This window comes from Galeopterus variegatus, unplaced genomic scaffold, assembly GCF_000696425.1.
Source record: "Galeopterus variegatus unplaced genomic scaffold, G_variegatus-3.0.2 Scaffold1405, whole genome shotgun sequence".
NCBI classification, from domain to species: Eukaryota; Metazoa; Chordata; class Mammalia; order Dermoptera; family Cynocephalidae; genus Galeopterus; species Galeopterus variegatus.
The window spans coordinates 246,382-272,788 of NW_007727516.1; the positions used below are offsets into that span (position 1 = coordinate 246,382).

Here is a 26,407-nt window from a genome sequence, read left to right on the forward strand (position 1 = left end):
TAGCTCATAATCTTTCATGCAAGGAGGAAAGTGAACAGAGCTCACACTTGAAACAGAACTGATATATGCAGTGGTTCTCAAATGCTGGCAAGGAGACAAAAAGGCTGGATCAGAATCACCAATGATGCTTTTTAAAGAAATCCAGATGTGTATCCCCATGCCCTGCTGGAGATTCTGAATCAGTAAATCTAGGGAAGGGCTCTGAGATTCCCTATTTTCCGTAAATGATTCTGATCCACATCTGGGTTTAGGAACCAATGACTAGAGAGAGCAGTGCCTGAGATCAAAGAAGTAGGGCTGTGAAGGTAGAGGCAAGACTTCGTCCAAAGAAGAGAAAATATTCCATTTTTGGCTTAGAGTCTATCTGAGTTTATCTGACTTCCTGATGAAAAATGATCTGGTAGCTTGAAACTGGCCATGGTCGGAATATTTAAGCCACCAAAATTGGCAAATGCTACAAGTCAGCTCTGTGCTCCCCCTCGCGCCAAGCAAGTACAACGTTGTCTGGTAAGGTTATTCTCACATTTTTAATGTGCCTACCATAGAAAAATCTACTTAGGTTATAAGATACCAAAGCCACATGAGTGACATTAGAGGTTTCAAGAGAGTTACCCTGAAAATGCTCTTTTAGAACACAGAGATAGTATTCCTCATAGTACCTCAGTACACAGTGAGAATTATATTTTCCTTTCCTTCTGTTCCTTAGCAACCAGCCAGTTTGACTCTCCACTTCTGTTCTCAGCCGTAGATTCAGCAGGAGAGATTCATATTTTCCCCTATGTTTACAGATCGTAAATGCACTGTCCTTTTTAAAACTTTTTTCCCCCTGAGTTATAGAAACAAATTCAGTTTCAATGATCTCCACTAGTCTTAAAAAAACAAACAACATCTCTGGAATCCTCAGAAGTGATTTCTTAGCATGGAACTGTGCAGTCAATTGTCTGAGTCCCACAGTGACTCTGGTTAGGGTTGGAATAAAGAGGAAGTGAGAACAGAGATGATTTGATTGCTCACAGGAGTAAATCTATTGGCTGATAGATTTGGTTTAGGGTCCTATTTATTCAGGTTTGTTGAATTTATGACCATTAATTAAAAGTGTACATATAAGGACCATAGCATTTAGCATAGTGCTTACCAGGACAGTGGTAGAAAAAAAATAGCCTGGAACATTAATGGGGCCATTAAGTCCATGGCTTATTTGGCAAGAAGCTAGGTACCTTACTGCAAATAGAGTTCCAAGATTAATGTCATAAATATTTGTTGAATGAATTAATGTTCCCAGGCAAGTATTCTATTAAATGTATGGTAGATGCTGTGAGGAAAAATATCACCTATTCTTTTTGTTTACTAGACCAACTCATCAAGGCAACAAAGGTAGTCATTGGGATTAGAAAGTAGGACAAACTTTGTGTTTCAGCACTTTTAGAGGGAAAAATAAAAACAGCCATCAAAGAAATATGGGTGGGATTTCCTTAAGGAAGTCTTCCTTAAATTGGCTTCACCCCATCCCCACACTCTCCCTTAGGCACTTGGTGTATCTTTTTTTTTTTGTCCTTTTTTGAGACTGGCCATACCGCGCTCAGCCAGTGAGCGCTGTGAGCGCACTGGTCATCCCTATATAGGATCCGAACCCGCGGCAGGGAGCGCTGCTGCGCTCCCAGCGCCGCACTCTCCTGAGTGCGCCACGGGCTCGGCCCTTGGTGTATCTTTTTTTTTTTGTCCTTTTTTGAGACTGGCCATACCGCGCTCAGCCAGTGAGCGCTGTGAGCGCACTGGTCATCCCTATATAGGATCCGAACCCGCGGCAGGGAGCGCTGCTGCGCTTCCAGCGCCGCACTCTCCTGAGTGCGCCACGGGCTCGGCCCTTGGTGTATCTTTTTCATTGCACTTTCCTCATATAAAGTGAGGGATAACAACAGTACCGACATCAAAGCACTTTTGTGAAAATTAAATCTATTAACACATATACAGTCCTTTGAACAGTGAACAGAAAATAGTACACACTCAATAAATGTCAGCTATTACTATCATATCATCATCACATGACAACAATATATTGAAATGACTTGTTACTGTAAATTTCTCCCCATCTAGAATGTAAGATCTTTTACGGAAGAGCTTTTATCTTTACAGACCCAGTGCTTACCACAGTCCCTGGCACAGAAGAGACAAATGTTTTCTGAACTAAATTGAGCTATAACTTATATACTTCTAGTAAATTTATCTGGGTTGCTTTTTCAGATTTTCAATAGTTCCAACTCCTGAGAAGATAAAACTAGGAAAGAAGGGAGAGGAGAGAGAAGGGCTGTCATATATTCATCACCGGTGGTTCAACAGATTGTAGATTGTCCAGGCCTAGCTAATGTTGCTTGTGATAATTTCACTGGTAGAACTGTAAGGTTTATTATTTCCTTGATATACAGTTGTAAGCTCTAGCACTTGAAAATGAGGAACAAATATACAAAAGGAATCTTCTAGGTTATGTCTTGCTAAGTGAAATATGGCCACTCTGCAATAGCAACATTTTCCAGTGTGTTTCATAGAACATTTGTCCCAAAAGATGTTCTGTAAGAAAAGCATTCTGTGATTAAATTGGAGATGCTTCAAAACTCTACAGAAGGTTTATAATAAATATTAGCATATTAGGCTCTGAGAAATCCTGAAGTAAAGAAACCTTTAATTAATTCATCATTTCCTAAATTCAAAGGCCATAGAAAAATTTTCCTCTCACATAATTCCTATTAACATTTCATGGAATTAGTGTTCTATGATCGAACTGTGGAAAATGCTGTATCATAGAAACACATATATCCAGATTTCCATTTTTTCTCAATAATCTCTACATAATTTATTTTAAAACATTCTAAGTTTATACATATACAAATAGAGATGTAAACCATTGTTAATTTGGATGTTTGGTTAAGTAGATGCTCTGCTAACTAATTTTAAAAATCTAACTGTGGAGTAAGTGCAAAATGCTTTTAACCCTTTTTTGTAGCTTATTTTAAAAATTTATGTATTTTTGACACACATTTATTGTACGTATTTATGGAGTACAGAATTATATTTCAACACATGAATACAATGTGTGATGATCAAATAAGGGTAATGAACATATTCATCATTGCAAAAATGTATCATTTCTTTGCGATGAAAGCATTTGAGCTCCTCTTCTAGCCAATCAAGAACATACATTATTTTAAATTGTAGATCCCTAGCACTACTGTAGACCACTAGAACTTATTTTTCCTATCTAGCTGTAATTTTGTATCCATTAACTACTGTCTCTTTTTCCCCTCACCCCCACCTTTCCAACCTCTAGTAACCATAATTCTACTCTCTACTTCTATAAGCTCAACTTTTTTTTCCAGCTCCCATATATAAGTGAAAACATGCATGCTTTTAACCCTTGTTTAAAAGCATTCTACAGCACTCTCAACATTTAATATGATACAATCACCTGGGAATTTGTTAAAGAATATATCTGATTCAGTAAGTCTGGGGTGGGACCAGAGGTTCTGCATTTCTAATCAGCAACCAAATGATGCCAATGTGGCTGGTCTGTGGACCACACACTGAGTAGCAGGTTACCTTTCTGCTTTGGTAAGCACAGTAGAATAAATATAATAAAATTGTTATTTTGAATAACATTGTACATGTTGCTGATGGAACCACACACTGAGATAGCTTAAATTTTTAAAAATATTGGCTTGTTTTCTTAATACTACCTTCCTCATAAAAGTAAAGTGGGAAATAATGGGGAGAAAACTTCTAGCTATAGCAATATTCTGTCAGCATGAAATCTGGTAAATTATAGGTACTTAATAAATGTTAAGTACATTAACTTACTTGTCATAGCTTTATTGACAGTTAATAACTGAAGGGGTAACATAGGGATACATCTGCTAAGGACAGAGTTAACGATATGAAAACATTACTAAATAATAGTGAAAATGTTGTCAAATATATTGCCAATCAATATATTATGGAGAATATTTAGGTAGATAGAAGAATTGGATGTGCTGATAAGTGCTGGGATGTACTGCAGGCTCAGAAAAGGAAAGAGAAGAACCAGACTAATATTCTGAAGAAGGTGCCATAAGGTAACCTAATCTGGGGAAGTGGACACAGGCATCTTTGCCACAAACATATCTTTGAATAGTTATAAAGTGAATGGAGATATGCCTTCCTTGGATTACCTACCCAGTGTATCAGGGGCTGTCAAGAGAAGGAAAGAAGGAAATATAGATCTTCCCTACTAACCCGTCTACTACCTACAAATTATGCTAAAAGAGCTAAATTGGTATCAGTTATTTTCATAATTTCCCTACTTGGTGCTTTAAGTAACGAGCAAGTATTTGTTAACTAAGAGTGATTGGCAATATGACTTATTAGTAGTAGTTTCTAGCTTCAAGTCTTTCAGTGCCCAGATGTAGGTGAATCCCATGAGAACTTAAGTGGTTGAGGAACTCATTCAGGCAAATTACCTTATTATGTTTCCGGGATTTTTTTTTTTGGTTGGTTGGTTGGTTTTTAAATAAAGTCTTAATGTGGTCTTGATGGAGTTCTCATCAAATTGGCTTTGGTGCCCCCTTTGGTTTTCCGTTATTTGGATATTAGCTATAAATCTCAACTTTACAGGTAACAGGAAATTATAATAAATGATACTTAATGACTGATTATCAACTACTTGTGGGTAGTTCAGTCCATTAGTTACTCTTGCTCACTGACTGAGATATCTGAGATGTAAGCACCGTCAGCCAACCACTCATCCCCTCTCCTGTTCTCATCCTCATACTGCTTTATTGCCCTCCCCCTTGCTCTTGCCTCTTTGGCCATTCTGAACTTTTTTCAGTTGTCAGAATATGCTATATTCTTTCTTCCTTCTGTGGTTTTTCTCTCCACTAGGAACACCCCTAGTCATGCTATGTCAATTCTTATTAAACTTTAGGTATCAGGTCAAAACTCAGACCACTCAGCTCTTCTTAATTGCCCCTCCTATGTGTTCCCTTCCACATTTTCTAACACAATACTGATCATACTTGTGTGTGTGTGTGTGTGTGTGTGTACCATTAGTTGCCTATATACACACATATGTGTATGTGTATATCTCCCATTAGGCTGTAAGCTTTGTGAAAAGGCTGTGTCTCTCTTGCACACAGTTACAATCCCCAGGAACTAGCATACCTAGAGCACAGTAGTGCTCAATAATAATTTGTTTAGTAAAAGAATAAGCTTTAAAAATATCTTAATTGCTCAAGCCCATTGATTGTGGAAGAACATTTAGACATTTTCATGGGCTGAAAAAAATAATGAAAAGTTATATGTCTTGCCAGTTTCAGCTACATTCTCACATTTTGCTTATGTTTTTCATAGAACTGGTAGTTTGGGGACCAAAACCTATAAAACCCATTTTGCACAAGTCTCTAGATTAAGATGTATAGGTAATAGTGTTGACTAACAAGGAGTTGTCTTTTTTCTTTTATAATCTCCTCTTTCATACTCTTTTTATAAAACTCCAAGGCCATGAGTGGCCTAGGATTTAAAAAGCTAGAGATGGCAAACTTTTAACATTTAGTAGTAATATAAGCTATAGCTTGAACATAGAACAGTAACAAAAACCAAAATAAAACTAAAACAAAATAAACAAAAGGTATTTATTTTGGCTCCAAGTCTGCCAGTAAACCTTTTCTTTTTCTCTTTTTTAATTGGTCAGACTTACGCATTAAAAAGTTTTATCTGTTTAATTCTTTGTACATTTACTTGCCTTATGATTTTACAAGCCCAACAATTTAAATGAATAAATGAATGAATGAATGAATGAATACATTAGGTACAGTGTATACAACATATTGTTTTAAGTAAATGCTATATAATAGTATATTTTTGAAAATGTTACTTGTTGTCCTACAAGGTAGTTAACTTATCTATGTACTCAATGACAAATTCTTTTCCTTTTTTCTTTTATCTGCTTGGTAGTTCATACATTCTCATTTGCAAACATTTTTACTAGTGGTCTGAGGCTACCATATACACACATACATATATCTATTTATTAAAACATATCCTAGGGCCGAGCCCGTGGCGCACTCGGGAGAGTGTGGCGCTGTGAGCACAGCAGCGCTCCCACCGCGGGTTCGGATCCTATATAGGGATGACCAGTGCGCTCACAGCGCTCACTGGCTGAGCGTGGTGTGGCCGGTCTCAAAAAAAAGACAAAAAAACCCCAAACAACAACAACAAAAAAAAACATATCCTATACAAAATGGTGTTAGGGCTGAATACATTCTATGTTGAAGCAATATTATAAGCAGACCATTTAGTCAGCACATGGAGATAAGGGTCCTATATTTTAGTCCCCAAGGTACTGCAGATTTTAAAGAAGTGATTATCTTTGACACAGGTATTTTTAATTAATAAAGAGTAGAAACCCAATAGTATTATTTCCCACCTTCTGACTTAAAAGACAACAGTTATTAAAATACTAATTTTTATTTCTTGAGGGCTTACTCTCTGACAGGCAATATGCCAAACACTTTATCTTATATAGTTCTCATAGAAATTTTACATGTGAAGAAATTGAAGTCCAAAGAGCTTCAATAGCTGGCACAGGGTCATGCAACCATTAAGTGGCAATGAAGGCATCTAATCTAGACCTGTTTGAAATCTATTAAAATGAAAGCCTGAGGACAAACAAAGAGCAGGAGTAAAATAGAATTCTCAGAGAAATATTATGAGGCAAATTCAAATTTTGGGCTTGATCCTGAAAGTGGCTGTGTCATATTCTTATCTTTCACTATTCAAGAGAGAAAGCTTGTTAACAAGCAAGCACATTCAAACTTCATGTATATATCTTCTCCTGATGTTAAAAACATGCAATATAGATTTTCCTTTTAAAAAAACACATAAGATCTCAAAAATTTTAAATGATTATTTCCCATTTTATTGCTTTCTTCCTGTCACTGTTTTTGAGCTGGAACATGGAGTCCTTGGTGGGAAAAGGAAGGGCATGACCATCAATCTTGATTAATAGTCTTGAGTGGTTTCTGTAGTCTGATAATTGCCAAGCTGATAGACATGTAAATACTGATGTAGTTGGATGAGCTATTTATCCGAATTTGATGTTTACTTAAGTTCTGCACGAACCCTTCATATTCAGATAGTATCACATGAATTGGGTGTCTTTTAAAATTTTATTCTTTTTTCAAATAAATCTCTTGTTGGAGTTATGTCAACAAAACAGCAGAACCCATTCTATAATAGTTTAGTATTTTGGGGAAGAGCATGAAATTATTGTTATGTTCTAAATTAGTTATGATACTGGGGATACTTTAGAATGGTGTTGACCAAAGTCCATTCATAATGAAACCAAAACCTGTGGTTTTTCAGGTGTTGAAGTCTACTGTAGAAGTGAAAGGTACAATGACCCAGGTGTGGGTAACCATGCTCTTTTATCAATTTGAATCCATTTATTGTCTACACTCTACTCATATATGTAGTCTTAAGACAACTTCATCATTCTTTTTCTCTTTTATTAGTCTCTGTTTCCCAAAACGTGGTGCTACAGGAAACAATATTTTTCCTCCATGGGGTGTAAGAAAGATTACTTTTATGAAGAAATTAACTGATGTCTGTGAATGTATTATCTGAGAATTTCATAACTTCTCTCTTGAGCCAGTAAAATGAAGATGGAAATATTCATCTCTTTTGTACAAGTCATCCTTTTTTTCTAGGAACCATGAGTTCACTTACATTTGCAAGCATCTGGAGCTGAGAAGGGTCTCCGGAGGTCCCGGTAGAAGCCTGGCTTACACCGCTGGCAATGCTGACCTTCTGTGTTGTGCTGACAGTTGTTGCAGACACCACCGCTACGATTCCCTGATGCCTCCCACACATTAGAGTCGAAGTGGCAGGTCTCGGCATGCCCATTGCACTTGCAGGCTGGAAAAAAGAATCACGAGAGGAACTCAAATAATTGAAAATAAAGAGATACGTTCTCTAATTTTGAGGTAGTTAAAAATAGGATAAGCCAATAATTTTTATTTTTAGTTTTAAAAATAGTGCACAGTTAAAGAATCAAAACAATATAAAAAGGTATACATTGAGAACTTTTTCTCCATCCCCATTTGCCCTGTTTCCCTTTGCCTTAAATAGGTTACTAGTTTTTTTTTTTTAAGTTTCTTGTGTTACCTTCCAGTTTTTTTGTTACAGACTGTTAATTTAAAAAAATAAGTTTTTGGGGCCAGCCTGGTGGCGCACTGCTACAGTGCGCCGCTTGGGAGCGCGGTGGCGCTCCCGCCGAGGGTTCGGATCCCACATACAGACCGGTTCCCGCTCACTGGCTGAGCGAGGTGCGGGTGTGAGACAGAGGGTTGCGATCCCGTTGCCGGTCCCGGTCCGGTACGGGCGCGACACTGAGGGTTGCAATCCATTGCCGGACACAAAAAAAGACAAAAAAAACGAGGCTACGGGTTCAGATCCTATATAGGGATGGCCGGTGCACTCACTGGGTGAGTGTGGTGCAGACAACACCGTGCCGAGGGTTGCGATCCCCTTACCAGTCAAAAAAAAAAAGTTTTAAGGTATGCATGAAAGTCAACAAAGTGTAGATTGGTCTAGGTAGGCAGAGATATCATAGTTATCTTACCAGCTGGAGTTGACTTTTATTTTGGAAAGACTATTTGAATGACCACCAGTTTTTTTTCCCTCTTTGATGGTAACACCTCATCATTTCCATTTCTGCTACTTCCCAAGGGTCATTACTGTGGGTCTCCTGACCTTGCTAAGAAAAGCTGAGATTGTTAGGCATTATTTTAAAATGACAATTCATGTTGCAGATACAGGTCTGAATTCATGCTCACTAATGAGCCTGGAAGGAAACTTCTGGTGCATAGTGCTTAGTAACTTAGCAAGTATATTTATTTATCTTTCATGAAGTACTATTACTCAGCTGTCATCATATTGGTGAGTACAAAGCAGTCTCCTATAGAAGTCTCAATTTTCTCATAGAAGAGGCCTGCAGTGTTTCTTATGTAACAATTTCTCAAGGGCATTTCTAAGATTATCAGTCAGTAGCATCAAGTGACAAGTCTCTCTGTTCTATATGTATTTAGATATGCAGTTGGTTTCTGTGGTAAGGGCCAGAATGGCACTCTAGGAATTTAGGAGAAATTCTTTAGATTCTCTTGAGTGATTCACAATAAGAATCCAGACTTTTTTGTGGAGGTCAACTGTATTTGAAAATGTTTGTGCTATTGTTTTTTGTTGTTTCCTTGATGTGTTATGATATCTTGTCCAGATTTATATCTTTAAAAAGTATATTATAAGATAATTTAAGATTTATGGTTAGAGGAAATCCTTTACATTTCCTAGAAATAAAAATAAATCAGTTATGACTCCAAATTATGTATGAGAAGAGACTTCTCACAACTTTACCCTCAGTACTTGCCTTTGAATCCCTGTAAAATAGAGGTTTGTTAGTGTAAACATTGTTATGGGTATGTGCACTTCTCTAAACATTTTAAATTACAAAGAAAAAAATGGTTCATATTCCCTTATTTTTTAGCCTCCTATCAAATCTCCAACCTCAACCCCGAAGTTAGTCCTGCTAATGCAATCTTATTCTTGATTTAGCGGCTTAAATTTCAAATCTGATTCATCATTTCAAGTAGCATATGTCAAAAAAAGGGCATTAATTGGCCTTATGGAAAAAATGTAATTTGGAGTCTGAAAACTTGGGATCAAGCTCTGACTCTATCATTTACTGGCTTTGGCAAGTCACGTAATCTTACTGAGCTTCAGTTTCCTGATCTCTAAAATGGAATTAACACCACCTTTTTTACTGGGTTGTTTTGAGAATTGAATTCAGGATGCTATTTTCATGTTTATAAGTCAATATCTCAGCTGTAAGAGTAATTGTACACCGTAATCCTCAATTGCTCTTGTGTCTATTCATGTTTTTATTGTGTTAAATTCTCAGGGAGGGTGCTTAGGTCCCACAAAGTGTCCAAGCAAATAGGCAACACATTATTGGCAAAACAGTCATATTGGCAACTTTGCAAACGGTAACTGTTTCCAATGGTTGGAAGTCATAGTGGGTGGTGACATGGACTACGTTTGTATAGGTTATAGTGTCTGTTATCCACTACTTTATATTGTGTTTCTAGAGACAAGGAGTCTGTCCACAGGTAAGTTTACAAAGAAGGCTTTCAAGTATTGTGGGTTTGTTACTTACTTCTGCACTCTTTAGGAGATCCTGTTCTGCCATCAGCTGCCTCCCAGGGCCGGTCATTGTATAATGGTGCACAGTGCTGGCAGTGGTGGCCGGCTGTGTTGTGCTTACACATACACTTCCCGTGGACCTACAAACAAGTAAAAGCTGTGAGCACAAATGGTACTAGGGAAGAACATGCTTCCCACAATCTCGTCTCATTGGTTGGCTTTAGCCATAAGATGTTCATTCACTTTTCTGAAGAAGTTAGCAATCAAGAAGAGAGACCCTTTCTTTAGTTGGTCTTGTAATCAGATAAAAATATTAAGTAATATATTTTCTTGGCTGTAGTATATATGACCGTAATGAGTAATTCTGAGGAACTGGCTAAGCATTTAAGTAAAATTTTAATAGTTTAAAACTTTTTCATTCTTTACACAATAGCAATACATCTTCATTGTAGAAAATTTAGAATTCTGTAATCTCATCACAAAGTGACATTAATTTCAATATTTGGAGCATATATTTCCAGCACTTTAAAAATACAATTATATTTAAAACTATTTTTCACATAATACATTGAGAACATCTCTCCATTTCATTGAATATTCTTGTATAATGCACATTTTAATGGCTCCCTTGTATGATGTACAATTTATTTGACCAATTACTTATGAGTGTACTTCAAAAAGTTCATGGAAAGATTCATATTATCTTTCAACTCTACTTTTCCATGAACTTTTTGAAGTACCCTTGTATTTTATTGTTATTTAGGCTTTTAAATATTTTAAAATATTATAGGCAAAGCTATAATAAATATTCTTGTACCTAAGTATTTGTGAATATCTTTACTTCCTTTGGAAGTGTTTTCTAGAATATGTATATTGTTAAGGCTTTGAATACATTTTGTCATAATGACTGTTCATTTTCTTTTGACTCCACAGTTCATAGTAGTTGAGGGTTTATTAAAATAGTATTTCTCAGAGAGGACTACTTCAGTAGAATTCTTGGGGTTCTGATAATTTTAATATTTTTTGTATCATTTCACTGATATCTTCCAAAAGTTAATATTTTGAATCATCTGAACTATCTCCTAATAACAGAATTGCCATGAATTCCAGTACCAAGATGCATTTATTGATATATGATGTTGTGATTGTACAAATGAAAGGTTTGCAAAGTAGCTCACAATGGGGTTCATAAATGTGGATCTATGAGTTTTTTTTTCTTGAGAAACAGTGTTAAAGGTAACGCAGCATAAAGGTAACAAAGTATACCAACTAGTCAACAAATATTTAATGAATTTCTACAAGGGAGAGTCACTATGCTAGGCCATGTTTGGTATACAAAGCATTACAAAACATAATTTTTATCTTCAAGGAAGGCATAGTGTAGCTGGAGAAAAAAGACTGACATAGAAAAAAACCCCAGATAAACAAGAGAAACAAATGCCTAAGAAGCGAAATGATGTTGGAATTCAGAATATGCAGACATCACCATAGTTGGCAGTTGCAAAGGGCTCTATGAGAGGGGTTGGGATTTGAACTGACTCTTGCCAGATAGGTAGCATTTTAATAGAGAGAAGGGAAGAAACTTGCCAGAAAGAGGAAACAGTGAACCAAGGTGTAAGAAGAATCTGTGAGCAAAGTTTATTTTAATGCATCTAAAATATTTTGATTGCAACAAAGAAGGAACTACTAAAGATGACATGTACTTAGAGTGGCCATATCAAAATGAGTCCCTAAAGTAAAGTTCAACAAACCTGGAAAAAGCCACACCAATGCACTGATATATTAGTGTCTGATGTAAGATAACACTCGGGTGAGTTGTGTCATCTCACCCATGACCTCCTTTCTTTTAATACTTTCCTAGCTTATGTATTTCTAGTTCCTCTGGTGGAGGCACTCTGGGAATGCCATAAGCATTATCCAAGTGTGTTTTATGATTGCTGTGGGCCTTATGCTCACATAATGTTCAAGTACAGGAATTACATAGTTTAGAAGGCTGTAGGCTGCTTGTGAATGAACCACATGATGCCTGAGAGTTATAATCTGGAAAATTTCATAAATAACAATTTTGGTGACCATCTTGCTAAATTTCATTTCAGTGTATTGCAATGTAAGGTTTTCATACTTAATGAAAATTATAGCAGTCGTTTTAATTCTCAGGAATTAATGAGAATATAGATTTTTTAAATGAGGGTGGTATTGGCTCCTTGGAATAAAGATGATGTTGCAAAAATTTTTGTTAACTTTCTTTATAGAAACTCAACTAATATTATAGATTAAATTTATTGGCTTTGGTCTTGGAATGCTCAAGACTAGCTGAGGTATAATAATCTATCATTTTGGGCTTCCCTTCATGACTACCTCTGATATGAACTGAACTGTTATATAGAGAAGTCCCACGAAGTTCCAAAGGTTCACTACACATCTCCTATTCACACATTCAGGCAAGCTCTAAAGACAAACCTGCACTTAAATTTAGAGAAGTGGAGGAAGGCAATTTCTTATTGCTGTACAAGAGCGAGGTCTTTTCATCCTAGTTCCTGGATATCTGATTTTTCCTATGCATCCTTGTATATAAAGCATATGAAGTACAGATGCTTTGGTCCTACTGCTTTTATTAAATCCATTTTACTTAGCATTCCCTGTGATCATGAAAAAATAGAAACTCTTTTTAATCAAACAACTTATATGTAGTAAGTTTCTTTAAAGTATCTCAGTAAAAGCTGATGATTCTTTGTTTTATTTGCAGTACTAGATGCTAATTTCAAACAAAATGGAGTTTTTGGAAAAAATGAATGTGAAGGAAAAATCTTTCAAGGTTGAAAAGTTTACCAAAGTGAAAGCATATTTATGTTGCTGACAGAAGTAGCACAATGGGGATAAGTAGGAAAAGCTGTTTTGTAATTGTCTAAATCCCACAACATACCAAAAACAAAAACCAAGCAAAACATACATATAAAAACACATAAAAATAATCAGATAGGATTAGTGTCAGAGTTCTAGAATAAACCATCCCTACTCTATCACTGTTGTTAAGGAGATTATATGGAGTACTATCTGAGGTGGGCATTACAGAAAATGTTAAGGAAGTATAAAGTAAATATGGTAGAGAACAAGATCAGTAACTGCTGTCTGTATAACACTTTTTTGGGGGGCGCAGCTGGCCGGTATGGGGATCTGAACCCTTGACCTTCGTGTCACCAGCACTATGCTCTGCCAAGTGAGCTAACTGCTCAGCCCCTGTATAAAACTTCTAAGTGTACTCCTAGAGGCTGTGTCTTAAAGGGTACACAGGATTTTTCTTAAGGAGCAAAGACAAGAAGATAAGAACCTCAAAGGAATATTTAAGGAACAATCTGGAATACAGAGGTATTTATTGGACAGGTAGGTTCAATCCAGATCCTAAACATCAGTTAAGGAGCCTGAAGTTTATCCTGTAGGCAATGCAGATCCATTGAAGATTTTTGAGTAAGAAAATGATTGACAGGTATATTATATATACCTTCTCTTAAATTTTCTTTCTACCACCTTTCTATCTTGCCTGTTATGTTCTTTCTTCCCCTTCCCCTTTCACTGTTTCTTTTCCATGTTTTTTTTGTTGTTGTTTCAGCTTATGCCTTTCGATAGCCAGTGGCACTCACATATATTTTCTGATAATATTCAGAATTTTAAACGGTTGTTAATTTTTATCACTGCCTTTTTGCATCCTTCTTACTTTTTAGCAACCATTTATTAAGTACTGTATACAGATAGATGCTGCAGTATTCTTAGTTTTCTCTAGAGGAACTCCACTATCATCAGTTTATCAGGTTTGGTTTTGGAATGCCCAAGGTTTATATGTAATTTCACTCAACTCATAGGTTTGTCCTGACCCACAAATTCCAGTCCTCAGGAGGCCACAGACATTTAGGGGAACCTCATCAAACATTCACATGTATCACAAGATAATGTTATACAAGTCAATTCCCTCTAGAGTAAGGATTTCAGAGCATTCCCTTGTTCCCACATGCCAACGTTTGGGATGAACCTCCCAGGGTCTGAAAGATGCTATCCCAGCAAATTTTTCTGCACACAGAAAAATTCAAGGAGCTGTCATTTTTGAAAATTACCAAAAATATCTGTAAATTATTACCTAAACAATTTGAAACAAGAAATCCTTTCTCAGCGATACAACTGTTTCTGTTCAAGCTTGAAAGATCACCCACTATTTGATGCTCGTGAAAAATGTGCAAGTAAAACTAGGTCTTCATTGGAAAAAAAAAAAAAAAAAAACAGAAAAAGGAAACTTTAGTAACAAGTTGAACATAGATCTTGTTTGGTACACAAACATGAACTAGATAAAGAGCAGGAAAGTGGGATTATGTACTTAAAGTTAAGTTGAGGAAGAGTGGTGTCTGACTGCCTAACTGGAAAATGAGAAATTTACATTAACAACAAAACTGCAACTCCTAATTACCCAAGAGGTATATAGAGTTTTGGATATTTTATGAGTTTCATAAACCCCTCTGTTATGCAAAGAATACTTTTCTTTGTTGATGTCAAAAGTTTTCATACTCATATCTAATTGATTTTATGTGCTATTAATATTAACCTACTTGCCAGTCATTTTTAACATATTTATCTTACAGGAAGGGACTCACACAAACTTTGAACCAATAATTCAAGGAATTAGTAGAACATCATGTTCATTAAGAGCTGTGCACTTTGGGGCCGGCCCGGTGGCGCACTGCTACAGTGCGCCACTTGGGAGTGCAGCGGCGCTCCCGCCAAGGGTTCGGATCCCACATACAGACCGGCCGCTCACTGGCTGAGAGAGGTGCAGGCGCAACACCGAGGGTTGCGATCCCGTTGCCGGTCCCGGTCCGGTACGGGCGCGACACTGAGGGTTGCGATCCGTTGCCGGTCACGAAAAAAGACAAAAAGGGAAAAAAAAAAAAAGAGCTGTGCACTTTTGTGACAAATATTATATATTAAAGCTGAATAGACATACAATGGAAAATACCATTTTTTCATATGTGAGGCTATAGGTATAAGAATCTAATATAAGATATCTTATGTTAAATTAAAGTAATATAATCATTGGAGGATATATAGGTCTTGCCTAGAAAAGATGCTTTTTGTTGTTTCTTTTAGGGCAGAAGGCTTTCAGTAGTCAGCAATCAGGTGGTTCAGGAAATTGGACATGGCAGGATGTTGTCGGAATTTGGTCATTGACAATGTCAAGCATATAAGATGGACAATCACTTTTCAAGATGTTGTAGAATATTTAAATATTAGGTGGAAGATTGGCTTAGATAACTTTTAGGGTTCTCTTAGTCTGTATTGGTTATACTTAAACTAAAATAAATTATATTCTTTTTCATTTCTCTGTTTTCTTCCTTCTCTACTGCATTTCCTCCCAAATAAAAGTATACTTTATCATCTAGTGATGCTTACCACAGACATTCACCATAATGGAATTACAAAAGCAGAAAATCAATCTGGATAATGGTTTGGAGGACTCACATTAACCAATTCTTTTAGGAATGTCTGATAAAATTTTCTTCCCAATTGCTCTCAAACAAGGAAGGGAACAGCTGTAACTTGACTCTCTCGTTCATGTCCTACTAAGAATTATAATGAGAATTAGTGAAAAAAAGAGTTGTTTTACAGCTAAGTGTTCAGAAATTCCTGAAAATTATGAACTGAATAATTTCCTTGTGCTGTTGTGCCATTACTGTTTATATACACATGATTTTATTTTCATTCATTACCATGCAACTTTGAATTCCAATGGAAAATGAATTTTCTTTCATAGTGTCATTGGTACATTAAAAAATGTTTGTAAAAAGAGGATACAGGCAGGTCTTATTCTATGAACCAAAGAAAAATGTCCACTTAAAGGCAGCTGTAGCAATTCATGGACCTCTATTTAGCTATGACAAATGATTTAGAAAGTGGAACAATGCTATACAGCAATTTAAGAGCAACTAATTTCTAAAGAGATAGTATGTCCCTTTTAGAGAAAAGTATTAACTTCTAAAAGAATGAATTTTTTATACATTAAAAGAGATAAATTCTAATAACAGTCTAGCCTATTAGGACCTGCTCCTCTTATGCAGGACAAAAACATGCACAAAAGTGCTACAACACAATCTTTGAATAGAAAGCATTGTGATGAAAACATGTCTTTTTATTAAGAAATAAAATATGCCTTTTTTCCCCAATAAAGGTTTGTATGTTTTAATTTAACAGAAGAAGTAAGAGTTCTATGGTGAACATGAAGCATAATGATTGAGTCTGGTGAAAAAGGGGGCTTGAAATATACTGTCAGAATGGGGCAAAATAGGTTGAAGGCTGAGTGTTCCAAATCCTTTCCCAATAATACATATAGCAAGAATGCAAGCAAAAACGAAAAGCTCTACCATTTTTTCTTTGCTCTATACTTGAACACTAGAGAAAACAGTTCTTAAAAGAAAGCATGGGCAATACAATAAAGATAGGTATATATACGGGACAAAACCAATTATGATTAAAGAATGAAAATTGGCCAGTACTCGCAGCTAGCTATAGTCTGAAATTCTTCCTGTATAAATTCATTTCTTTTAGCTCTAGAATGCTGTTTTAGGTTCAGGAGCTCTTTACAAAAATGCACTTACCCTCAGGAGCGGCAAATCCTTAAATTATTAGCAAAAAAATATATCAGCAGGGATTAAAACCATCTGTTCTTAATCCTAGAACTGGACTCAGAGTTGCTTCGAGGAGAAAGGGACTTCCTGGGGGAGTGAAAGGGATGTCTTAAGGGGAGAGGGAAGGAACTAAAGACAAACTGTGCCAATTTCACTAATTAGCCAAGACCCTGCTCTGACTGCCAGACCTGGAAAAAAAAAAAAAAAGGCATGAATGGATCCAATGCAAAGTTCATAAGAAAACTGCATTTAACACACCGTATGGGAATCACATTTATCTGCCTCTCTCCACTATATTGAAAGCCCTTGCAGGGAAGAAACAGTATCTTAAACTCCTTTGAATCCCCAGTAACTGGCATATAATAGTTTTTCAGTAAATATGTGTTTTTTTCGACTCAGCCTTTATATATAAATGGAACATTAAGAACTTAAGTTATTGAGCTAAGTCCCATTTTAAAAACTGCCAGGAAGGCAGAGTGCTGATTATGCATTTGAAGTGGGAAGGAGATACTTTCAATTGTTTGTCACATTCAGCTTTGTCTATAGTGCTTCCCATGAGAAGTATAGTCTCATACTTGGGCAAGGCATGTTGGTAACTATGTTCTAACATGTAGTGATCATCTCTGGGAGATCTACTGTAAGCCCAAAGAATGTGGGTCAGTCATGGAGATGACGATAAATAGTAACAACATTAGTAATAGTAACTAACTTTGAGTAGTACTTACTGTATATAAGGCACTGTTCTAGGCATTGTATAAATATCAACTCATTTGATTCACACAAAAACCCTATAAGATAATTATTATTGCCCAATTTCACAAATGAGGAAACTAAGGCCCAGAAGGTTTAAGTAACTTGCCAAGGTCACAAAGCCAATAAGTGGTAAATCTATTTGAACTGTAGCAGTCTGACTTGAGAGTCCTCATCTTAATTCCTAACTATGCTATTATAAAACCCTGGGGAGTAGGATTATGAGGTATCAACTTTGGCCAAGTCTCCTCGGGGTGATGATACCTAAATAAAATTGGTGTGTCCCAAACCAATTTGTCCTTTAAGAGCTCTTCACGACAAAGGCTGCTTTGGACTCACAGTGAGCCATTGCATGGGTACTCTGTTCTTGAATGGATTATTACTCCTATTCTTGAGAAGCTGAGCAGCTTTGAAAATAGGTGAATACAAAAAGATTGGCCCCAATTTCCCACTCCTGTCATGAATAAGTTCAGAGCAAGTAGGAGTAGAGAATACTTTTAGATCCTCATTGGTTCAATGTAAAACGTATCTGCACATTAAAAATTCTGACGCCTCCTGGGGGAATTTCCAGGCCACTGCAAACCTTAACAAGTCCTTATCAGAAATTCCTTTGAATGAATTTACAAAGATGACAACAGGAATGTAAATGAACTCTAATTAAAGATTTGCTCTTAGTGGAAAGCACCTCCTTTATGTTATTTACTATCCCTATTAGATATTATCTGGTAGGGATAGTAATATCATGTAGTATGATGACTTTTTGTGAGTTTTTAGGTTATAAAGAATAGTAAGTAGGAACATTGTGCATAACCTAAAGATTCAGGTAAATTTTTATGTTGAGGTTGCTGGCTTATTTCTATTTTTTCACGCACAAAATTTTGTATGCCCCAAAGCTTTAATTTAAGTGAAAGTTTATCTATGCCACTGTACATACTATTTGCCATAAGAAATCAGGAACTTTAGTGGTATTCAGAAATGAGTGTACATACACACAATTTCCAAATGCTACCACATCTGTGTACTACAAATTGTGGGCATTGATTCTAGATTGCTTAGAGTTGTGGTTCAGCAGAACTTCGTTTTGTAGTATTAAAGCTAGAACTAAGAACTAAAATCAAGTTTTGTGGTTTATCTTTCAACAAACAGCATAGATCCCTTTTGTAAAAATTGGATGATTAGCCAAAAACAAAACAAAAGAAAACAAAGCAAAAACAAACCCCTCAAACTTACCCATCTGCAGAAAGAAAGGCAGAAACTGCTCCAGGGTAGAGAATAGCATAACTTGGGCCTTTTAATTAATTGCAAAACATTTCTGAGTTTAAAAATATTGTTAATAAAATAACACTTAAAAAGCCAAGTGAAAGAAGGTTTTAAAGTATTCCCATTGTTTTAAAATGTACTATTGGCTCAATAGTATTTTTTGCAAGTGAGCAATGCAGTTTAAATTTGGGATTCTTGAGTAATTTTAGGTAGGATTCTTTCTTACTCTTCAGAATAATGATTTCTTAAAACAAAACAAATCTCTCTTTTCATGAGGCCAGAGATAGGGACTACTGTTATTTATTAACTATGAACTTCAGAGGTTCAAATGTAGCATCTTTTGGGAAACCTCACTACTGGATTTACCTTTTTTTATACTTCTCTAATTAACAAATCATATTTCTGCTATTGGGAAAAATTGTGAAAAGACTCTGAAATCCGCCCCCCCCCAAAATTACTAAGTGTCCTGTCTAGCACATCCTTTTAAGTTATCTCTGCCTTTTATTATCATTAAGCTATTTTACAACTCTGTAAGTTGTAGAAAATTATTAATAATGCAAATAATTCTTGTCCACAGAAATGCAAATAAGTTGTATCTGGTAGAATGCAATTGATCATTGCCCTTCATATCAACCTATTTTTCATCTCTTTGTAAATACATTTCAGCATTCTTTATTTGCTTATACATGTGTAGTTCTTTGAATTTTCCTTTGAATTGGTTGTAATGTTCTACTTGTCCCTCATTAATTAATGAGTTAAATACATCTTCAACATATGTTCCCTTTTAAAAATTTATCCTTTAGTACTGCCATTTCTTCCCCTGTACATTAAGTTTTTTTTTTTTTTAAATCAAGTATATTTGAGGATTTACTTCTAAAAATGAAATATCAACATGTTTTAAGTGGGTTTTGAATGTCTTATATTTTCACAAGATTAATTCTACTAGCTTCCTCTTTTCAGTATCATCAGGCACTTTATCTTCCCTCTGGGGACTGTAATAAATATTGCTGCCATTAAAATGCAAATAACATTGGACTAAAAATTGTAATGCCCAGGAGGCTTATGAAGATTACATTTAGATAAGATCAGACTATTACCAACTTATGAGATTTTTTTTTCTACCATTACTTCATTGCATAGAACTATTTCTTATTTGTTCTTTGTTTCCATTGGGTTTTAAAAATTATTTCTGACTACTGGGCTATTAAAAATGATCTGTCCAAAAGATATATTTATTTGACTAGATCCTATAAGTGAATTGTGCTAGCGTTTATGTGCATAATTTGGTTTCAGATCTGCATGTATGTAATGACAATAAAGTAAGGCATTATGATTTTCAGACATTTATTTCAGCATATCTAAGACTTCATTGCTTTAGAATATCAAATTGGCTCCTTTTCTCCTCTAGAACAGCCATAGTTTCTTCAGCTGCAAATATAGAGCAAAAGAGAATTGACAAATATCACTGGATTTTTACTGCAGTTCTTGTCCGTAGGTAGATTTTGAGAGTTTCCTATAACGCTGTAAGGAAACTGTCTCAGTACACAGCTACATAATTTGAAATTTCTTTTAAGCCAGATTGCTATCTGTTCACTATGTTCAGTCACTAAGACAATTGCTACATAGCCATTTGGCCCACCCCATCTCTGCTTTTCATTTGATCTCAATTAAGTCTTATTCTCATAATTTTACTTTGTACTTGTCTTTTTATTCTTAAACTTTTCTAAGGTCACAAAGCAAATCAATGGCAGAACAGGGAACAGACCTCCCAAGAGACTCCTAAAATATTAGAAGCTCCATTTTAGAACAGTGATGTCATTAGGAGGATTTTTTTCCCTCCCACAAACACCTAAAATAACTTCTTATAGTACAATCTCTATGAGGGAAAAGGGGATCATTCCAATTTCAAGTTCCTAGTACTTATTTGATTTAAATAATTTTAGAAAGAAAAAGCAAAAGTGGAATTAACAATATATAACTTCTAATATGATGTTAAAACTCTTGAGACAACTATTAGGCAAGAACCTGGGAAACTGAGTGAAGGCAAAAACAAGAACTCATTTTGTAAGCAACTTATCTGTCAAGCAGTGTTTGACATGAGAACGAAGGAAGGTTTTGTAGGGTTTTGTTCAAAGTCTTTTTTATAATTAGTTGGGGACCAGGTAAAATCTATTAGAAATGCTATGGCAATTATTAAGTACTTTTCACCCCACTGACATTCACTTACTCAATGGGTTCACATAGCCTCTGTTTATTTTAAAGAAAAATTCCTTGTCAGACTACTTTGCATTCTCTTACAAAGTTTTCTTTTTTTAAAAAATTCATTCTAGTCCACATTTCCCACTGTTTTCCTTCTTTCTTGACAGCTCTGTTTGTCACTTAGTATTCTATACAGTGCATAGGGTGTTACAAAAGTTGACTTGTTTAAGATAAATTAGCTCCTGGTTGTAGTACAAGAAGCCAATTGCTAGGGCTTGTTTTCTTCCATAGTTTTTGTAATTGAATTAATTCATTCAGATGCTTCTTTTCATATCAAAAAATTGCTTGTTTCTAGCTGAATCTTGTCAAACATAGTATTGAGTATCTTGTAAAACAGTATTCGTTATTGAGTATGCTCATATGAAAGATTAAGGTGGAAATACTGATTTATTAAAAAGTTATGCTTGTTTGGCAACTTTACTATAATACAGAGCCATCAAGAAATCTATGATCATCTGTATATGGCCAGAAATAACACCCACAGTATTAAAAGAATTGATTTTCTTCAATAGCCATCCATCAGAAAGCTAATGCTTTCTAAAACAGTTTAATAACTGGAACATGAAAAGAAATATTTTCATTCTGTAAAATTCCTATATAACCAGCCTCTTTTTTTTAAGTGATTGATTTTTTTCCTTGAGATAACATTCACATAACATAAAATTCATCATTTTAACCACGTACTGTGAGATTCAGTGGTTTTCATTATATTCAAAATGTTGTACAGTCATTACCACTGTCTAATTCCACAGCATTTTCATCACTTGAAAAATAAACCTCATGCCCATTTAACAGTCACTCACCATTTCCCCCTGAGTACCAGAACCTGGCAACCACAAACCTATTTTGTCTTTATGGATTTGCCTATTCTGAAAATTCAGTATAAAAGGAATAATATTTGTGGGCTTTTGTGTCTGGCTTCTTTCACTTAGCATACTATTTTCAAGGTTTATCCACATTGTAGCATGTATTGGTAGGTACTACATTCCTTATTATGGTTGGATAATATTCCACTGTATGTATATACCATATTTTGTTTATCCATTCATCAACTAATGGACGTTTGGGTTGTTTCCACTTCTTGACTACTATGAATAATACTGCTATGAACGTTAATTTTCAAGGTTTTGTGTAGAAATATGTTTTCAATTCACTAGGGTGTATACTGAGGAATAGAATTGCTGAGTCATATGGTAACTCTACATTAAACTGTTTGAGGAAGTGCCAGACTGCTTTTCCCAGCAGCAGTAGCATTTTACATTCCCACCAGCGATGCAGGAGGGTTTCAACTTCTCCACGTTTTCAACAACATTTGTTATTGTCTTTTTGATTATAGCCATCCTAGTGAATTTGAAGTGCCATCTCATTGTGGTTTTGATTTTCATTTCCCTAATGACTAATGAGGTTGAGCATCTTTCTATATGCTCATTGGCCATGTGCATATGTTCTTTGCAGGAATGTCTATTCTAACCTTTGCCCATTTAAAAATTGGTTTGTCTTTTTGTGGTTGAGTTTTAAAGAGTTCTTTATATGTTCTGGATGCTAGAACCTTATCAGATATATGATTTAGGAATATTTTCTCCCATTCTGTGGATTGTCTTTTCACTTTTGTGATAATGTCCATTGATGCACAAAAGTTTTTAATTTTGATGAAGTTCAATAGATTTATTTTTTCTTTGTTGCTTGTGCTTTGGTTATCATATTTAAGAAACCAATGCCTAATCCAAGGTCACTAAGATTTATACCTTTATTCTAAGAGTTTTATAATTTTAGCTCTATAGGTAGGACTTTAATGCATTTTGAGATAATTTCTGTATATGGTGTGAGGTAGAGGTCCAAATTAATTCTTTTGTTTGTGGCTCTCTAATTGTCCCAGCACCATTTTTTGAAAAGACTATTCTTTCTCCATTGATAAATCTTTATGTCCTTGTTGAAGATGAATTGACCATAGATGTATGGGCTTATTTTTGAACTCTATATTCCATTGATCTATATGTATGTCCTTAAGCCAGTACCACACTGTTTTGATTACTATAGGCTTGTTTTGAAATTGGGAAGTGAGTCCTACAATTTTGTTGTTCTTCAAGATTGTTTTGGCTATTTGATTTCTCTTGCTTTTCCATGTGAATTTTAGGCTCAGCTGGTCCACTTCTGCAAAAAAAAGGTACTTAGAAGTTTGATAGGGATCTCATTGAATCTGTGGGTCAATTTGGAGAGTATTACCATTTTGACAGTATTAAGCCTTCTAATGCATGAACACTGGATAGTGTTCCCTTAAATTAAATTTTCCCTTCTCTCATTTCTTTTAGCAATATTTCAGAGTTTTCAGTGTATAGGTCTTTCACTTGGTTAAATTTATTCCTGTGTATTTTATTCTTCTTTGATGCTATTGTAAGCACAACTGTTTTCTTAATTTCATTTTTGGATTGTTTATTGCTACTACATAGAAATATAACTGATTTTTGCATGTTGATCTTGCATCCTGCAACTTTGCTGAACTGGCTTATCAGCTCCAACAGTTGGGATTTTTGGGGGTTTTTTTTTGGTGGCTTCTTAAAGACTTTTTCTATATAAGGTCATGCCATCTGTGAATAAAGATAGTTTTACTTCTTCCTTTCCAACCTGGATACCTTTTATTTATTTTTTTTGCCTAACTGCCTTGATTAGAACTTTCGGTAAAATTGAACAGAAGTGGTGAGAGCAGACACACTTGTATCTGATCTTAAGGGGAAAGTATTTGGTCATTCACCATTAAGCATGATATTAATTAAAGGTGGTTTTTTTTTGTAGATGACCTTTATTATGTTGAGGAAGTTCCCTTCTATTCCTAGTTTATTGAGTGCTATTTTTCCCACTCATGAAAGGATGTTGGATTTTGTCAAACGCTTTTTCGGCATCTATTGAGATGATCATGTGGTTTTTGCCCTTTATTTTATTATTATGATGTATTATATTGTTTGATTTTCTGACAAACCAACTTTGAATTTTAAAATATATAGTCATCTAGATTTCTACTGAAATAAAATTTTATAGCCAAGAATATAATACTTTCCTCTTTCCTTATTAGGGCACTATAACTGCTCCTTCCAATAGTTTAAAAAATAGGCATGGCTGGGTTAGCAATATCTAGACAAAAATATTTTAAGGATTTATCTTTACTAAAAAGGCAAAATTAAAATTTCAAAGTGTAAAGGTGTTGGAGGTTTTTTAAAAAAAATCTTAGTGAAAATCTATTATATTGAGGGATAGCTGATGTATTTAAGGCAGTTTATCTCTTAATATTCATAAATTTTATTATTCTGTTTTTTCAAGAACTACAATTTATGCAAAATGGCTGTACTAGACATTGAAATATGACAAACTGATATAAGACACTTTGTGCTATAGTAGATCTTTGGTGTCTGAGCATTCCATTCAAGCACGTTTGATTAGAATAATTATTCCTAAAAATTGAATATTTTAAGCTTCATAATTACCCATTATTTAATATCTAAAACACAAAGAGCAGATTCTTGCTTTTCTAGATATGCATTGCATGATAACAGTTTAATTCCCTGGCAAAGCCAGCTCAATCCCACTGTAATTTGATGAACCTGTGGAAATAATGTGGCACGGATTTACAGATCTCTTGTGACATCATGTCCTTTAGCAACAAAATGTAACATGCAGCACAAAATTAACTTAGTGGCATATATTAATCACTTTATAAATGTTTTCTTTGCTTTTGTAACTGTAAACCAAATGTTTTATGATTGTATTATACAGTTTTTTTATATTATGGAAAAAAGAAGTAAATTGAGGGTACGATGACATTTTAAAATTAAAATTCAATATATATTTTTTTCTGTTCAACCCAGACAATCTCATTAAAAATGTTCCAAAAAAGTTTATGTCGAAATTAAAAAACCAGGCAAGATGGCGGAAGAGGAGAGCTGCCTGCCGCTTTTCCGCCAGGAATAGAAGCAGCCTGAGTGCCACGCCAGATGCAGCTGTAGCAGAATCGCTGCAAAGGAATGGCTTTGAAAGGGTGTCTTTACCCTGCCGAGAACCGGGAATCTTCCCCCAACTCGTGTGCGCGACCCGCCGGTGCCCTGCGGCCCGTGTCACAGCCACAGCCGCAGATGTGGAAACATGGAGGCCTGAGCCGGCGTGTGTCACCCTGGGCTACAGCGGTGACCGCGGCTTCTGACCCCCCGCCCCCACCCGCCCGTCCCTGGAGCTGGAAGCGAATCAACCCACGGCTGAGACAGGGAGACGTCCAGCGGGAGAGGCAGAAGCTCTGTGGAGACCACACGCCCTGCAGGGCGCCACTGCGTGATCCAACAGGTAGGCTTCACTGCCGCCACCCGGTTTCAATCCCAGCCCAGCACAGGGTCCATGCTGCTGCCGCGCAATCCAGCAGCCCGGCCCAATGTGTACAGAGCACAGAGTCATCTAGCAAGGGAGACAGAAGCTCTGTAGAGTCCACACACCCTGTGGGGGGGGCCACTGCTGCGCGATCCAGCAGCAGGTAGGCTTCACCGCCGCCACCTGGCTCCATCCCAAGCCCGGCCTAGCGTGCACAGAGCAGGGAGACATCCTGCAGGGGAAGGGGAAGCTCTGCAGAGACCACACGCTCTGTGGTGCCTCAGCACATCCCAGCAGCCCAGGACAGAGCACATGGAACAGGGAGTCACTGAGGTAGCCATACCAAATTGGCAACCACAGCAACATTTTAGTCAGTCAATAGTATCAAACATGTGGACTGTGAAACCCCTTGCCACAGTGAATAAACATCAAAGAAAAGATACCAGAAATACAAAAAATCAAGAAAGTACTCCACCAAAAGATAATAAATCTCAAGCTCTAGATCCAATAAAACAAGAAGCCCTTGAAATGACTGACAAGGAATTTCGAGTGATAATTCTAAGGAAACTGAATGAGATACAAGAAAACTCAGCTAGACATCATGATGAAATGAGGAAAAGTATACAGGACCTGAAAGAGGAAATGTACAAGGAAATCAATGCCCTGAAAAAACGTGTAGCAGAACTTGCCGAACTGAAGAAGTTATTCAGGGAAATAAAAAACACAACAGAGAGTTTAACCAGCAGGCTTGTCGAAGTTGAAGAGAGAACCTCTGAACCGGAAGATGGGCTGTTTGAAATAACACAAGCAGACAAAAAAAAAAAAAAAAAGAAAGAAAAAAGATTCAAAGGCTTTGAAGAAAATCTGAGAGAGATATCAGACAACCTTAAGCGCTCAAATATCCA

General features: G+C 36.0%; 1 protein-coding gene across 2 annotated transcripts in view; it reads right to left on the minus strand.

The window, feature by feature from the left end:
• Positions 1 to 26,407, minus strand: part of NTN4 (netrin 4) — a 102,282-nt gene that overhangs the window by 30,112 nt on the left and 45,763 nt on the right. For both annotated transcript variants that reach the window (XM_008576803.1, XM_008576804.1), the window contains exons 4-5: positions 10,235 to 10,361; positions 7,753 to 7,941 (exon numbers count right to left, since the gene is read on the minus strand). In XM_008576803.1, the coding sequence (XP_008575025.1) occupies positions 7,753 to 7,941; positions 10,235 to 10,361 (316 nt within the window). The remainder of the gene's footprint in view (positions 1 to 7,752; positions 7,942 to 10,234; positions 10,362 to 26,407) is intronic.